At 45.8% G+C, this 16371-nt stretch overlaps 1 protein-coding gene across 1 annotated transcript in view; it reads left to right on the top strand.

Moving 5' to 3' along the window:
* Nucleotides 1–16371, top strand: part of LOC142971873 (partitioning defective 3 homolog) — a 301306-nt gene that overhangs the window by 129185 nt on the left and 155750 nt on the right. The window contains exons 6-11 of the mRNA XM_076112603.1: nt 2190–2299; nt 3338–3421; nt 6868–6993; nt 9571–9798; nt 11310–11497; nt 15975–16114. Of these exons, the coding sequence (XP_075968718.1) occupies nt 2190–2299; nt 3338–3421; nt 6868–6993; nt 9571–9798; nt 11310–11497; nt 15975–16114 (876 nt within the window). The remainder of the gene's footprint in view (nt 1–2189; nt 2300–3337; nt 3422–6867; nt 6994–9570; nt 9799–11309; nt 11498–15974; nt 16115–16371) is intronic.

The raw sequence follows: 16371 nt of genomic DNA, 5'->3' as shown, positions 1-16371 counted from the left end.
GAAAGTCAATATCTGAAATCCGGGGAGCGTGTGAGGCGGATCGCTGCACTTCGCAAGTTCTCGAAACAAGTGAAGGTCTCGCCCTGTTTGCAGATTCACCCCACTTTTAACAAAGCTGTCAAACCCATTACTCTCCTTCACAACTCGTGTTCCCTCCTCCACTGACGCTTTACTCGGGTTTTGCTCCCTCTCCCTGAAATGTCTTTCCTTTAGCTCCTCTCTCCTTTGGTGTCATTTTCACCGTTCCTTTTTTAGTTTTTCCCACACCAATCCTCCGGGGTATAGCTGAATAGAAATATCACCGTGCTCCAGAGCTGCTCTCTACTCATTTTACCTGTCACATTCACACCGCTCACAAACCGCTCGCACTGTGCTTTCGGCCTAGCGCAAGGTGAAGAATCTCTGACGGGAATACTCTTTCCTCATTCTTTACCTCCTCTTTGTTCCATCACATGACACGTGTCTAGTTTCCCTTGTATTCCAGCAGAAGGATGCTAAGAGGGAACCCACGGCCACTTTCCATTTACAAATGAACGGACAGGAGATTGTTGCTGCGAGCTGCTGAAGTTAATTACACGTCACTTTATCTTCAGCTCTCCCTCTCAGATCACTCTGTGGTCTAATGAGACAAAGACGTCGAGCACCGTCGCCGCCTTCATTTTCTTGCTGAGCATTATATAAAGTCAACATATTCCTTTTCATACCACAGTTTCTGACAATCCCGGTTTACGGCATACGGTCTGAAATGTATTCTTGTCCAATTTCACCTGCCTTCTCCACTCTACGCCCTCCCGTCTTTATTCATGGACTCCCGCAGGTGGTCAGGTCCTTATATATGCATAAAGAAAACGGAGCCAACCGACCTGCGGGAGGGGGGGGGGGGGGTTTATCGAAGACTTTGTGAATAACGGGCCCCGCGAGGCACCTGGGAACTCAGCTGACACGTAATTAAAGGCAGGGCTGACTGATTGACTGGCTCATTTTCATACCGAACGGTTAGAGAGGGGAAACAGACAGGCGGGCTGAGTGGAGGTCTCTTAAGGTAGACTGCTGATGAGAATTTCATGGCCACGCTCTTAAAAATAAATAGAGGGGAGAGAGAGTCCCTCTGTGTCACGCCCCCCGCGTGTCGCCAAAGATATCCCGGGCTCTGAAAGGAGGTTGAATCCATTTCCATAACCAAACCAGGATGGCACGAGACCTATTTGGATGTGCTTGACATTTCAGCAAAAGAGAGAGATGGAGGAAGGTGAGGGGCGAGGGGCGGGGGAATAGTGGTGGCTAACAAAGCGTTTTCAGCAGACCCTCCCGTCTGGGGGCTGACACACACACACACACACACACACACACACACACACACACACACACACACACAAGCAGTGGAAGTTACTAACAGGACTGGAAGCAAAAAGTGAACATTTGAAATGTTGATGCTCACTTGTTGATGAACCTCCCGAGCTCCTCCTGTATAGCTAACCTTCAACACATGATTACTTGGAATTGGATTAGATACGTCTCCCTCTCATTCTACATGCAGCATGTCAGCACTGCATGTGAGTGCCTTGCTCAATCTGTACCGTCCCGATGAAGGGAGCTCAGATAAGGATTTTATAACCCATTAAGGAGAGCATGAGGCTGCTCTCCTTTCCAGAGCCTAGTTAAGTCCTCAGACGTCTGGCCGGCCTGTAAAAGCCACCGCCTCCCGGCCCTCCGCTGCCTAATGGCCCTGAAGGAGGATGAGTAAATGAAATGAAAGAGCACGAGAGAAACAAATGACAGCCGACCACTTTCCTTCACTCTAGACCTGATCGCATCACCGCAAAAAAAAACAACCTGGCAGCAGGTGCCACGCCCCGGGCCAGACCTGATTGATTGAGTGGGAGCAATCGATCAGGGCCACTTTGTCACTGCAGTCGCTGAAGTTTTTTGGCCGGGGAAGGTTGTTTCCGTGGCGGCACCGGTGCCGCCGTCTGTGCTCGGCAGAAAGTCTCTTTTGATTTAGAATTGAGGCTGTTACTTGTTCCTGCAGGTAATTGGATTAAAAGCCAGAGGAGAGCTACAGGCAGGGGAGAGGGAGATGCAAGCGCTGCTAGAAATAATGACATTGAGAGTGTGAGTCTTTTACTTTGCCGGAGCAGTCTTTTAATGATTTATCCTGTCTTTTTTTCCTTCTTTTTCTTTCTGTGTAGGTGGAGGAGGAGGAAGAAGAGCGAAGGAGACAGGAAAGGAGGATCGAAAGGATAGAGCCAATAGGGAGGGCCGATTCCTCATTGGAACGTTCGCACGTGTTCAGTCTAGAGTGAGTGACCCCCCCGACCACCTATATGACATACAGTATGTCTTTAGGTTGCTTCACCAACATTCTTTTAAATATATTTGTTTACCCGTTCTGGTATCTGCTCATGTAGATAGTTTTGATCTTATTTGGCGAGATAAGAGATATCTTTCTCAGATATATCTGCCGCCACAACAGACTTTTGTTTGCAGTGCTGTTCCATTTAAATAGATACCATGGCAGTGTTCCTGCTTTCATGGCAACTATTTTGTACCGTAGAATAGTCCCTTTTAAAAACTGTTGAACAGTTTGAATTATGTGACGTTTTAGCGTTTTTTTTAAAGGGTAAATTTAAATCCTTTTTAAACAGGGTGGCTGCAGGAATCTCAAAACCTGGGCAGACAAAACACAACCCATCAACATGTCTAGATGACACCAGAGAGAGACCAGAGATTTTTTATAATTTGAGCTTTTTATTTTTGACCTTTTAATTTAACACTGTCATACTAGAAATGTTCATAACTGCCAGCGCATCGTCACCAGACACCTAAACACAACCATGTGACCGCATGACGAAGACAACACAAAGCAAACACAACGACCACGCCTTCCTCCATCAACATCGTCACACTCATGTGCATCAACGTTCGCTTGTGCTCATTTGTCTTCACGTCTTTATCTACACAAATTAACCTTCTCCCCCCCCCCCCTCTACCTTCCACACACGTGGAATTTTCAATTAATCCGTCCACTTTTAGCACAACGATCTGATCTTAATCTCTTAATTGGAGTCTCCATTTGGGTCCCTAATCGACCCTGAGGTCCGCCAGCCTGACTTTGTAATGAATGACTTCATACAGACAACACAATGCAGCCTCCACCAATAAGGCCGCACCAACCCCCATCCCATACATCCCATCAAGGTCTTGTCATGTTTCACCGTGTCGTCTTTTATATCCCGCTTTTCTGCATTTTCTCGTCATTGTCATTTTCTTGTCGTTGTTGTTTTATTCACTCCTCCCTCTTCTCGTCCCCTCGGCCTCATCCATCATCGTCCTGCAGAGGCCTGCTGAAGCCAGTCGAGGTGTCCAACGGAGGAGGGCCCCTGGGGATCCACGTATTGCCTCTCAGCTCGCAGGACACCAGGTAAAAGAAAAGGAAATCTGAGCATCGATGCAGCTCAGTGTACAACAATAGCTAGTTAGTTTCAGCATCTCCTGCATCCTCTGTTTTGAAGCCCCATGGATGTTGCTTTTTATTTCACTATCACTCACATTTCTCTAGTTTCTCTTTTTTATTCCCCTCTTTTTACATGCTTGCTCCAGGCTGTCTTTTTCACTGACGCTTCTCTTTTATCCTAACCTATGTCCTCAGTCACAACGGTGTCCACACCGCTTTGAAGGTGATTCAGCTTGTTTCGCCGCTTTTCTTTTGACTTTTTTTATTTATTTACTTTTAAACGATGAGGAGTGTCGTTGACAGAGGACAAGAGGAGGAATGCGTCCCAGTTTACAGTTATTCCAGCAAAAGAATAAAGGGCAGAGGAAGCGGCCAGATGTAATCAAACTAAAAGCTTGTGTATGACACAGATTCCCCGCTGCACGCCAAGGGGCTGGCACACCACCAAGGTGATTGTGGCTACTCAGCGGCAGGGAGAGGGAGGCAGGGGAATGAGGTGAAAAGACAAAGTGGGGAGATGGAATGGGATGACATTTGAGAGAGAGAGAGAGAGAGAGAGAGAGAGAGAGAGAGAGAGAGAGAGAGAGAGAGAGGGGTTGGCTGTCATTGAAGATTGCTGCGTGTCATTTCTTTGGGACACTAATCCCATTGCTGTTTATAACCAAGTGTCAGGAAACTATATTTAGCTTTGACCTCGTGCGATTGACTCCCTCATAAGCTGTGGCACTTGTGAGTTATCCTGAGTCAGAGGAGGAAAGCGGCGATTCGTGATGAGTGGCACCAAGCAATATCGCTTAAATTAAAGTTCAAATCCAGCTGTTTATTAGCTATTATCCCCCGGCTCCTTATGTATCCCCACACAATCAAACTGCACCTTGCAAGATACAGCAGTAACGCCGCATGGCTAATCAGTTTCTTCCCCGTCCGCTGAGGTCGGCACTAATAGCCATCAGAGCCTTCAATTAACTTCAGACATGATAAGACTTAGCGTCTGGTCAGTGGGATGATGCTAATGGCCTGGCTCAGCTCTTTCCTGTGTGCTGTGCGCTAGGACAGGAGGCATCAGGCTCAGCGGGCTGTCATTAGTGTCTAGACCAGGGCCACAGGGGTCAGACTGGCCGCAAAACCAGACGGCAAACAAGCAACTGCAGGCGCTCCAGCGTCGCATTCTGCTCCACCGTACTGACATGAAGTAAGATCCAAGCAGGAGGGGGACACAGCTACAGGAGAGAGCTCAGAGACTCTGTCACTCCTGCAGACAGTATCTCTCTATCTCTCTCTCTCTCTCTCTCTCTCTCTCTCTCTCTCTCTATCTCTCTCCCTCTCCCAAAAATGGACACACACACACACACACCTGGCAGATGCATTCTTTGCTTAATGAACTTCTCATTCCGTGACCAGTTTCAATTGTAAACAAACTGCGGACATAATTGCCGCGGATAAATGGATCCTGATTGGATTATTATTTGATTAAAGGCAGTGGATGAGAGCAGGTGGCCTCCTTCACATCACTTCTCAGCACTGCCGCCCGGCCACAAGATGGAGTCAATCCATACAACTGTAGCACAATGCGGATGCTTGTGCTTTAGGAGCAGTGAGACTTGGATCTTTTTCTCAAAAGTTTTGCAGAGAATCGTCTTAACTACAAACTCCTCGTGCTCATATCTGACACCTAATTAATTCACTGACTCAAAGCCTGTGAGAGTGCCATTTAGATTTTGCGTTAGCTCTCCTTTTTTTCCCATAGAACTTGATAAATATCTCCATAAAAAAAAAAACACCAGATGAGGAGGAATTGAGATGGCGGCGGTGCATTACAGTCATCACAATAATAGTGCTTTTACTAAATCATCATCTTCCTCAAATCTCTGAAAGATGCCGCTTTATCCACCAATCCTCCCTGCTGCTGCTTTGAATACTGATCAGGGATCAACCGAGACTCCTTCATCTACTGCGTCTGGCTTGCCACCACATCAGAAGTCATTAGAGTGTGTCCATGCTGTAATCTCCATTCGCAATACTTTGTTTTCAAGCTGCCAACACTTGTGGAGATAGAGCGCAATCATGTCCGCTTCCGCGCCGCCCGCAATTACTCTCTGTTCAACACACTTAAGCTGACCTGGCTCAGCCGGCTCAGCCACCGAGAAAGAGGGAAGGGCCTTTTGTGATCCTTAATTTCAACTCGCGCGCCGAGGCCATTCGCCCCCATCGAGGAGCCGAGACGAGTCTGCGGCGAGGAGCGTGGATGTCCACGTTATGCAGCCAATTAGGGCAATGTTCCGAGAGTGGCCCCGTTTGGCTGAAATGCTAAAGAGCTCTGCTAAATCTGCCCTTGACGTCCGCGGTAAACAGGGTCACAATTTAAATGTGCTGTTGTTTGTGTGTCCAGTGGAAACGACAGGAGGTAACTGAAAATGACACAGAGCACGTAGCCTGTGTCCTTGCCACTGATAAGCTGTTGATTTGCAGTGTTATCTTGCACATCTGAGTTTGGCTTCCAAATACTTCTGGCTCTGATATATTTCATCATTATTTTTAATTTCCCAAAAGTAAGCCCTCCAAACTTTTTGTCAGTTTATGCAAGGACACCAAACGTTTGCACTCAGTCAGTCTACCTGCTTCCAGGCATCCGACGCCTCAGAGACGGATGGAGTTTGTAGTTCTGCTGCGAGAGCACACATCAGATCTCTTTGCATGTGGTTATCCTCAGGGCCTAAAGCCCCAAGGAGCTCACTGATGTATTTATTTAGATGGGGGGGGGGGGGGGGGGGTTTGAAGGTAAAGGTTGCCTTCTTTTCAAGGGATTGCTGAGCTTGCGCTGCCGTGGAACTGCTCGGGTGTTTATTACGGCACCGCCGGCTCTCGTCTTAAGCTCCAGTGAAGGAAAGTGCAGCGATTCCTCTGAAGCCATAAGATGATCTCTTAGCTTGTTGGTTTGGATTACCTCAGACAACCCGCCCTGTCATTCTCTCAAACCTGCCCACAGAAAGGGTGGACAGAGTGCAGGACAGAGCGACGGACACGGGCTTAAAATTGTGTTAGTGATGCAGGTCTTTATCTTGGCTAAGAGTTTGGAGAGTTTACTTTCGGTGACAGTAGGGTGCAAAAGTACATTCTTTACAACTGGGCTAAAGTTACTTCGTGAACTTAAATACTTTCTCCAAAATCTGAACTAATATCAATTCATTACAAAGAGATTTACCTCCTTCTTTTGGATAACGCTAGTCACCTAGCTTATCTTTATATTCCCTTCTTTTCCCTCCTCCATGCCATCTTCTCATTAACTCTTTTAAATACAAGGACGCGGGGTACAAGGCTTGCAACTTGCTGCCTGCTGTTCAGTATATTGGAATCTGACTGTGTGCGGTGTATTTGATACAGTGTGTGTCTGAACGTTGTGTTATCATTTCCAGGACTCAGGGCTTGCTGGTGAAGCGTCTGGAGCGCGGAGGGAAAGCCGAGCAGGAGCGTCTCTTCCAGGAGAACGACTGTATTGTCAAAATTAACCAGGGAGACATCCGCCACCTGCGCTTCGAACAGTAAGCTCTAAAGTTGACCCTCTGCGGTTATGTTGGCTTTCACTAACTTCAGTATGCCCCCCTTCTTGTCAGGTCCTCTGAACGCCATGCTGGTTTTAATTTCTTCCACCGCTTCCAAAGCCACCACACATCCTGAAGCGCTGTCCTTTCAGCGCCACAGTTCATTCTGAGAGGCCCTGTGCTGGACAGTAAACAGTGTCGCTGTTGATAAGTGGAGCCCAAACGTCAGGGAGACGGGACACCCACACAGCTGCACAATAAAACTGAAATATTACTGACTTTGTTGGCCTTCCTGTAATAGGTCTCAGTGACCTGCAGTCCTTCACCACCGCTTCGCACCGCCCTGATCCGAAACCACCTACACTCCTCTCTCAATTCATTTCTATCGATTCATCGCTCTCCATTCATTTCCTAAAGTGGAATGAAGATATAAACCTGTGACTTTTCCACCCATTTATACAAAGCCACCCTTCTTCCTCACACACACACACACACACGTACGCCTGACACACGCACAGTTACACCGAGCTATAACGTCTTATCTACACTCCTGCGTGTGTGTGTGTGTGTGTGTGTGTGTGTGTGTGTGTGTGTGTGTGTGTGTGTGTGTGTCAGGCTGAGAAATAGATTGCTTCTCCTCCAGGCTGCCTTCTGGAGGCAGCGTACGGGGATCTGCTCTGCTCTCTCCCTTATCATCCACTCCTCCACGGGAAGAAATAGCCCTGATTCCTGCTAACGAAAGCCCAGCCCACAGTCATACTGGCCTGGACATAGTCATCTTAGAAACCACTGGGCTTATAGAGCCACCCTGCTGGATGACTGACAGAGACCGAGTTTGGAATCCCTCTGTGTTCAGAAGTAGAGTCAGAGACTAACCATTTATTTCTTTACTCTATTACTATCAAAATTCATTTTTATCTAGGCCTGGCATGTCTACAGTTTTATAAGCAGCTAAGAAAAGCCCCTCGTAAGAAAACATTGTGATGAACTCCAGACTATCACGGTTACCTTCCCACATTATGTTAATGTATTCATCCGAGCGTGCACAGAGCCACTAAGGTTTGAGGATTTTGTCTTTTTTCTTTATCAAAACGATGCTATTGTCATTAGTAAACATCCCAGTTTCTTTCCAAGCCTTCTCTACTGTGAAAGAGGCTTACAAACCAAATCCACTAGGGAGTGATGTTTTTTAGCGTTCCGCACGTACCCCCCAACCCCACCAAACACTCGCTCCTCACCAGCATCCAAATGCACATGATGTTTGCTATTCTGCATGAAAATGAGGCAATGGAGCTAAACTTTTTCTCCCCGCCTGCCCCCCCCCCCCCCCCTTTCGCTCTCTCATCACTTCCCCCACAACCCGACCTTGATTGTGCGCCGCACAGAGCAACAATTTAAAGCGATAGCCTAATCTCCTTGGATTGTTTTGCATGGGTAAATATTTTGAGGCGCTTAATCTAACTGAATGTAATGATGCATTGATGGGGTAATTTATTATTTAATCAGGCTCGCGTGGAGGCTGATTACTGGAGTGATGGCACTGTATATGTGCAGGTGGGAACATTTGCGTGCAAACACGCGCACACACACACACACACATGCACTCTTTGCTCACTCAGTCATCATTCCTGAGTGTGCGCCCGTGAGTGATTTTTTTTGGTAAATTACCATAAGAATAAAAGATGGGAGAGACCAAATCCTGCAGGAGTGGCTTGGCGCGGCGTGCGCGCTTCGCCTCCGCGACGCTGCTCGCATGAAGCGCTGTGTGTTGGTGGCAGAAGCGGCTTAGCGGCTGTCATTTGGATAGAATCAGCATGGTATCATTGGCGTGGTAATGGGAGTCTGGAAACAGGAGGTGGGATTGTTGGAATCCAGAATCCCAACGCTTCTCTGGCCCCCTTATGCTGCTGCATGGCTCGCCCCTGGCCCAGCCTATCTATATGCTAAGTGCCACCGGCAAACCAGACTAAACAATTCTTGCGTCTGGGAATCATGTTGAGCCTCTTGTTGGCTTGGCTTATTTGCCCCCCCCCCCCCCAAAAAAAGAAGATGCATGAGACTGAGTGTGTGTTTTGGCTATTTTCTTCTTATTTTGTGCGTAAAGAGTAGAGTGTGTGTCCGCTTACATTGGAACCTCATTGTCTGGAAAGCTTCCTCGATGCATGATTCATCATCTCTGCTGTGATTGTTGAGTCCACTCATGTCCCCACACACACACACACACACACACACACACACACACACACAGACTGCTATACTGTAGAGCCCTTTAGATTATCTTTCTCTGGCATAACATAGAAAATATACAGTTTCATCACTGACTCACCATTCTTATCTCATTCCTGTCTTGATGCTGGTAATTATAGATAATGTAATTTCTATCCTCCGCTGCTCTGTGGTGAGTAGCCCTGCGATTAGCCATGCCAACCTCAACTCTCCCTATCGCCTCTCATAATATAGCACTGCATAGCCTTCCTTATCCTTCGATTTCCATCAGGCTATGATAGTATAATTGTACTTGTATCTCTTATCGTGTTAAAGCTGCTTCATTTTTTTTTTTTTCTGCATCACCTCCAGAGCCCAGAGCATTTTCAAGCAGGCGATGCGTGGCTCGTACATCCTCTTCCACGTGGTCCCCGCAGCCATGAAGAGGCACTACGAGCTGCTGATGGCCCAGACCGAGCTCAGCCCGCCCCAGCCCAACAGAGTCCGCTTCAGCCAAGTCTCCCTGCAGTTGGGGGATCGGTCCAGCCTGGTGGTGGGGCTGCCGCCCAGATCTGGACCACAACCAGGCCTCAACCACAAGTAGGTTTAAGAGTTGCCGTGTGTATTCCTATCCAGCACGGTGTTCATGTTAAGACAACTTACACAGAGTTAGAAAGCTAGACGAAAGTGACACACACACACATTACCATGAAGCATGATAAGGCTAAGGAATCTCAAGCTCCCGGTAAATGCAATTCTGTTTTAATTACACCAGTCAATGACTTTTCATTCATAGGTTCACTGCGGATCCATCAATGTTTAAAAGCTACACTGTGAAACGCAGGAGGACAGTTTAATAATCATTTCTACCTGAGGACTCAAAGTCCACGTCGCTGATCACCTTCTTAAAAGACCATTTTATCTGCCTGTGGTTACTATTCATTTCTGTAACGTCTTCGGCCTAATTCCAGAAAGCTAAACATGTGGGTGTTTATCAAGTAGGTCCTTGTCTACAGGCTTATAGTCTTAATCTCAATCATATAAATTCATGAATCCTCTATACATTCTGTTTGTTACATTGAGTCAATGTGTAAATATCCCCCTCTATACAGAGATAATCATGTTGAGACATCATTTTACTGCATCATACTTAACAATATAGTAGCTTGACAGATAATATGTATATGCAGGAGCACCGAGGTTTGCACACTGTTAGCCTCCAAATAAATAGCTACTTTCTCTTCTTCTCTTTTCAAGGCAACGGTTCTCTTTCACACTTGCCCGAGGAAGATCTTGTAGATCGGAACGTTGCATTGAAACAAGAACAAGAGAAATAAACTATTTAGTCAGCGCTTCACAGTGTGCAGACCTTCTTTGTGCATACTTGTTGAAGTTACTCAAGAAAAGTGGCGCTGCCCTGTGCAGTTCACTGTGCAACGCTTCATGTCTGTTTAACACTTCCTCTGAACAGAAACTGTCAGTCCTGCTGTGACTCTGCTGCCCATGTACATGTAGTTTGCCATTTCCTTAGCGATAGTTACACGTATATACATACTGTACAAAACATGCAATTGTCTTATCTAGGCGTGCAAATCAAGAGAGGGACTATTTGTAATCTGTATAGGAAACAAGAGGAGTAGTGAGGAGTCATCCACCACGACGGCATAAAACAGGCAATACAATATGTTTTCTAAAATTGTAAATCACTGCAAATCATGAGAGGTCCTTGAGTATACAGTCATAATTGAGCACAAGTATTACGCTGATGGGTCCTGCAATATGCAAGATTAGCTTTGGATAAACAGACAGACACAGAGATGCACACGCACGCATGCTCACACACACGCACAAAAACGACGAATACATAATCTCCTGGTGGAGATCAAACATGTTGTTTTGCTATAATATCGTGATGGAAAGTTTTTTTGTTAGTTTCGGTTGTTGTTGAAATGTTGAACTACTTGTAAAAAAAAATACAGAAAATATGGAATATATCAAAAGAGTATGCTGGAAATAAACTTCTGCTTTACTTTCCAGTATATTATGTTATACGTGTTCCATTTCTGTTGGTAAAACACAAATCAAACCTTGAACTTTGTCTTGCTCTTTAGCCACCCGGGACCCGTGGCAGGAAGCACCCCCGAGCTGAGCCGACGGTACATCACCTTACCGCACACCGTGGTCGCCAGGACCTCTTCAGCCACCTCGCCCTCCCTGCAGCGCAGGATAAGCACCAACCTGTCCACCAGCTCCTACTTAAAGAACAAAGGACGCAAATTCAACATCCAGCTGAAGAAAGGTAAGAACCAGCAGACACATGAATGCATGGTTGGAAAAGTGGAAATCCTTCTCTGCATTTTCACGAGAATAATACTTTGAAACTTTTTACACAACACAGATTGGTCCGTTGTGATTCTGCGTTCTGCCCGTTCATACAAGAGACATTAGACTACTGGAGTTTGTTGTAATCCTGTGCGTCCATCTTTACTCCTAAAATGCGCTACAAGGCTAACGCTACTGTTCTGCACCATCTAGACAACAACGTGTTCCTGGAGGAGCCAATTTGTTGAGCTGGTGACGTCATGCGTCACTGTGATTGACACAGCTGTTTCATAGCGATGAGACCAGTGATGTGGCTGAGAATGTATTTATTATTCAACTTCCTTTCCCTTAGAATAGGGCCCAGAAGGACTGACAGTGGTTTGACTTTGTTTGCAATCATTCAATCAGTCACTTCATTGACAAGTTACATCCGATCTCTCATCAGAGAGTTGTAGAAGCACTCAGTGTATAAAAGTGGGCAGGCTCTATTTTGCAGGCTTCTCTGATTCTCTACAAGCCAGATCAAGCAGCATTCTGCATTTAATTGCACTTCAAGGTTAATTTAATGTCACCGTACAACACAGGGTCGGACTACAGAATGCTGCTGTAATTCCTTTAAAAACAACAACTATTTTTAATGGTGATGTGGAGGATGAGGTGGAGGAGTCTCACTGCCTGAGGAGAGAAAGTATCGACACAAAGATACAGTTTTACTATTTTGATCATTAAGTAGCTGATGTGACAACCATGAAGTAGTTCCTCCTTCGAGGGGAGAGCAGATGCAAAACACAGATCAACCACTTCTTTAAAAAACAGGGTTTGTGGTTTGATGCACTCAGGCTACATCACCACGGTCTCGCGGTTGACATATTAAGATTCAGCAATCAGTCCGCTTCCAGCTGAGGTTGGTTTGTTTGTGGACTTGGACAGGCCTTTGATCCTGGAACAGTTGTATGTCTTCGCCAACCATTGTGGTGGGTTCACTGCCAGACTTCATCTCCTTTTCATCACTTCTCTATCGTCGTATTACTTGACGAGCAGTTGGTTGTAAAATGAACCAGCGCTGAGGGGACACGCCTACTCTTTGTCTCTCTCTCTCTCCCTCTCTTTGCTCCTCTTTTTTTTCTGTCGGAGGGAGCAGATGTTAAGTCGAAAGCTGGCACCGAGGCCTTAGCGGCGAGCTTCAGGGAATAATGCAGCAAGTGAGGGCAGCAGCGCAAACTAAATGCAACGCGCTCGGGGGAAATGCAGTCACAGGCCGCTCTAATATGTTTGGCGAAGGTTCCCGATCTGTGAAGAGCTTCAGAGGTTTTATACAACGTGGGTCTGCAGTGCAAGTTATATATATTTTTTTGTTTTAAAATGCGATGAAGTTCTTCTCGGTTTATTTCTGCACACACACACACACAAGTCTCTCAATTTAGTGAAACCAAGCTGGGGCCATGTTGGTGGCGCTCCAGCAGCTCCAGAGACCGATGCCAGTAGTTTAGCTAATTTTCACTAGCCACTCCATGGTCCAATTCAACACCAGTCATAACTCTCAAAAGTATGCTCTTGCCCAAGTGACAGAAATGGTTTCTGAGATTATTGCTCATGATTTAAATGGGGCTTAACAGAATGGATGTGCCTCGCTTGTAAACTGCAAGCCATTCGTGAACTACAAATGGAGATGAATTATTGTCCGAGCGCTGTTGAATTGGAAATCCAACTGAGCACTTAAGATCGAGGGAAGTGTGACCCCTGGAATCCATTTTGACAGTTCCGTTTGATTACCATCGGACTTCATCACTACTAATGTACTTTTCGAAAGGCTTCAGCAGTTTTGTTGTTGACTCGTTGTAATTGTTGCGATTCGGGCCTAAGTGGGCCTGAGTTCCGAGTGGCAGGAGCAGATCTTGCTTGGCAAATTAACAAGAGTGCCCTAATCAAATACTGCAGCCCGAAAAGGACATACGCACCCCATTAAGTCATTCTAATGTGCCTCGGCCTCTCCTCATGTTTGCTGTTTAATTGGCTTATTGGAGCCAGGATTCCAACTAATCCAGAAAGGATACAATTACTTTTATCCTGGCGTCCTATTACCCAAAATAAAGACGTCAGTGGTTAATTACTGCAGGCCTATTAGAGATGCGTTCTCCCAATTGCCTGATTGGAGGCCGTTAATGACGGCATCTGACAATGGGCAGGAGTTTTGATTCCGCTCATTAGGCTGTGTGAACCAGATGAGGGGAAAGGCACTGGCATGGGCGGGGTCACAGTGGAAAGGGGAAGAAAGACGGTGATGTAGAGGATTTGAAAGGGGCGCCATAATGTGCAGCTTATCCGGATCTGAATCCGTCATGCTGGTCATGGAGTGGTGACCAACACAGCTTTGGTTAGAAGTCTGTGAAGTCACACGGACACCTTTTTGGTTAGAAATAAAAAACGGTCTTCTCTAAAGTTTAATTCCTGAGTAGGAAACTGATCGCCGTGGCGGAGATGTGACCTTGCACTAAAAGTTTTTGGCTTTCATGAAGACAAACTGCAGATTTAACATTCAACATAAACGACAGCAGCTGTTTCTGTCTGCTTTGGAGGGATCACAGCGTCGGTATCCTCAACGGCGAAACTTTTTCCTCTTCACAAGCAACCTCTTCATCACCTCTCCTCCAAGTCTGCTTGCGTGCAGAAGAGAAAGTTGCCAATCCGCGCTTCTCCCTCTTTTGTGTTTCTTGTTCATCAACGCCATCACTGTCAGCGAGACGACAGACTGCTAGAGAGACACGGCGGGGAAAGTAGGTCATGACGAACCGTCAGAGGTGCTGACAGCTCTGTGAAATGAGCAGCTACTTTGACATGAATACTAATCACTGTTGTTACCGTCAGAAGAAGCCTCGGCTGAAGGCGCGTAACGCGACTTTCCCACTCGACTGCTGGAAACGCCGACAGGTTATGCATGGTGGAATGTATCTCTCTGAACACGGCTCCTAATGACTCATCTGATATCACCGTGTAGCAGGGTTATTGGGTTTTTTTGAATATTTTTTCAAAGAGTAACCCGACAAACACAATTTATTTGCCTTACCCCCGTTCCCTGGCTGACATTTGAAACCATTTCTTGCTTTTATTTGACAAATCCAGGTCTGGTCAGCAGAAAAGGTCAGGCCTGAGATCCTCTTATGTATCCGTTATTGTATTTGCCTACTTCGTCCAGACCGGCAATTCATATTCATTAGATGAACCTTAAAGGTCAGCCTTAAAAAACCTGAAGCAACAAGCTGATGTCTTAAGTGTTTCCTCAGCGTACCACTCACTGCACTTCAAAAAGGAACGTAGCACCGGCTCAATGGCACATTAGTAAGAAACAACTATTGATCAGCAAATGATGAGCGCTGCTTTCCACATTATGCAAACATCAAACCATCTATATATATATAGTAGAGGGTTGCCCTGAACCAGCATGATTTGAACGCAGCCTCCTGACGTGCCATTGCACACAAAAAAAGTCTGAATGTTTTTTTGGTTCAAACATCTGGCGACGTGGTACATGGATGATTTTCTTTTGCTATTTATTTGTAGTGCACTACATTTTAAGAGGCTATTGAACAGCAGTTTGATACTCGTAATCATTCACTTTTCTCTGCTTATTCTGGTCCCTAACCGCTCTTTAATCCGACCACGGCTCACAACAGCGGTTTTAAACTCCACATGCACTTATCATAAACACTGAATTTTGGTTCATAGCATCGACACTATATTTAGACTCCGGGGACATGTTTTTTTCATTTTGACTTCTTAAAAAAACGTGAGTGAGACACACCCTGATGGCAACGATGGCAGTACGTCTGTTTGTATTAACCGTAGGACGTTCGGAACGTGGTGGAAACCCATAATTTGATCCCTGCACGGTGGTTTTTCATGTTGCAGCGGCATGTAATGAAAAGGACCTCTCAGAAACGGTTTCAAGAGTCTGGCCAGTTTCTAAGAGTCTCAGTAAAAGCATTTGATAGTTTGGCACAACATTTTTAGGTCCCTTTCTTTTATTACAAATAAGCATAATGAGTTACATAATATTCCAATAAAAAATGCATATGAAATGTAATCATATTTATTCATTTCCATATCCACATTGTTGTATACTACATAGCGGTTGTCTGTTAGGGACTTTTTTAAATGAAAGCTAGAAAATGGATGTCACTATGACACAAATCTTCTGTAGTTTACATTTATGAAGTCATATGGAGGTGCTGGAACACTTTACCAAACACAAACACATGCATATTATTTACCTGCCCCTCTTCAGAGAGATAAAGCTTCCACGAAGCTGTAAATCAGTAATATCACTGTCACATTACTGTGATCGCACAGAGCGAGAGCACACGGGCTCCTGCCGGCAAAACGTACCCGATGAGAAAAACTGGAAAACATCACATTATATTTCTGACCAAATATGTCTGTTTTTTCATTATTCCCAGGTCCAGAGGGTCTCGGGTTCAGCATCACATCCAGAGACGTACCCATTGGTGGCAGTGCTCCCATTTATGTGAAAAACATCCTTCGTCGAGGGGCCGCCATCCAAGATGGCCAATTGAAAGCCGGAGACCGGCTGCTGGAGGTGGGGCGGCGCTTTCTAGCTTCCTAGCCTCCAACCATCCTATAGTGTTTGCATACAATCCAACAGTGTGTGCTCTGTGAGATTGTGCGCTACTTCAGACACTAATTGCTCATTCGCTGATCTGGTTTTGTTCTGAAATTAAATCTTACAGAGCTTTTTGTTGAAATGAGCCAAACACACTGTGTTCCCTACGGCTATAACACTTCAGCTCCAGCTTTGAATTGCTGAGGAGATGTAGTTAGTTGGAAAAATATTTT

This window comes from Anarhichas minor, unplaced genomic scaffold (assembly GCF_050575085.1).
Source record: "Anarhichas minor isolate MPS153535 unplaced genomic scaffold, ASM5057508v1 ptg000050l, whole genome shotgun sequence".
Lineage (NCBI taxonomy): Eukaryota > Metazoa > Chordata > Actinopteri > Perciformes > Anarhichadidae > Anarhichas > Anarhichas minor.
Note: the sequence above shows the minus strand (reverse complement) of the source record. Positions and strands in the feature narration are given on the sequence as shown.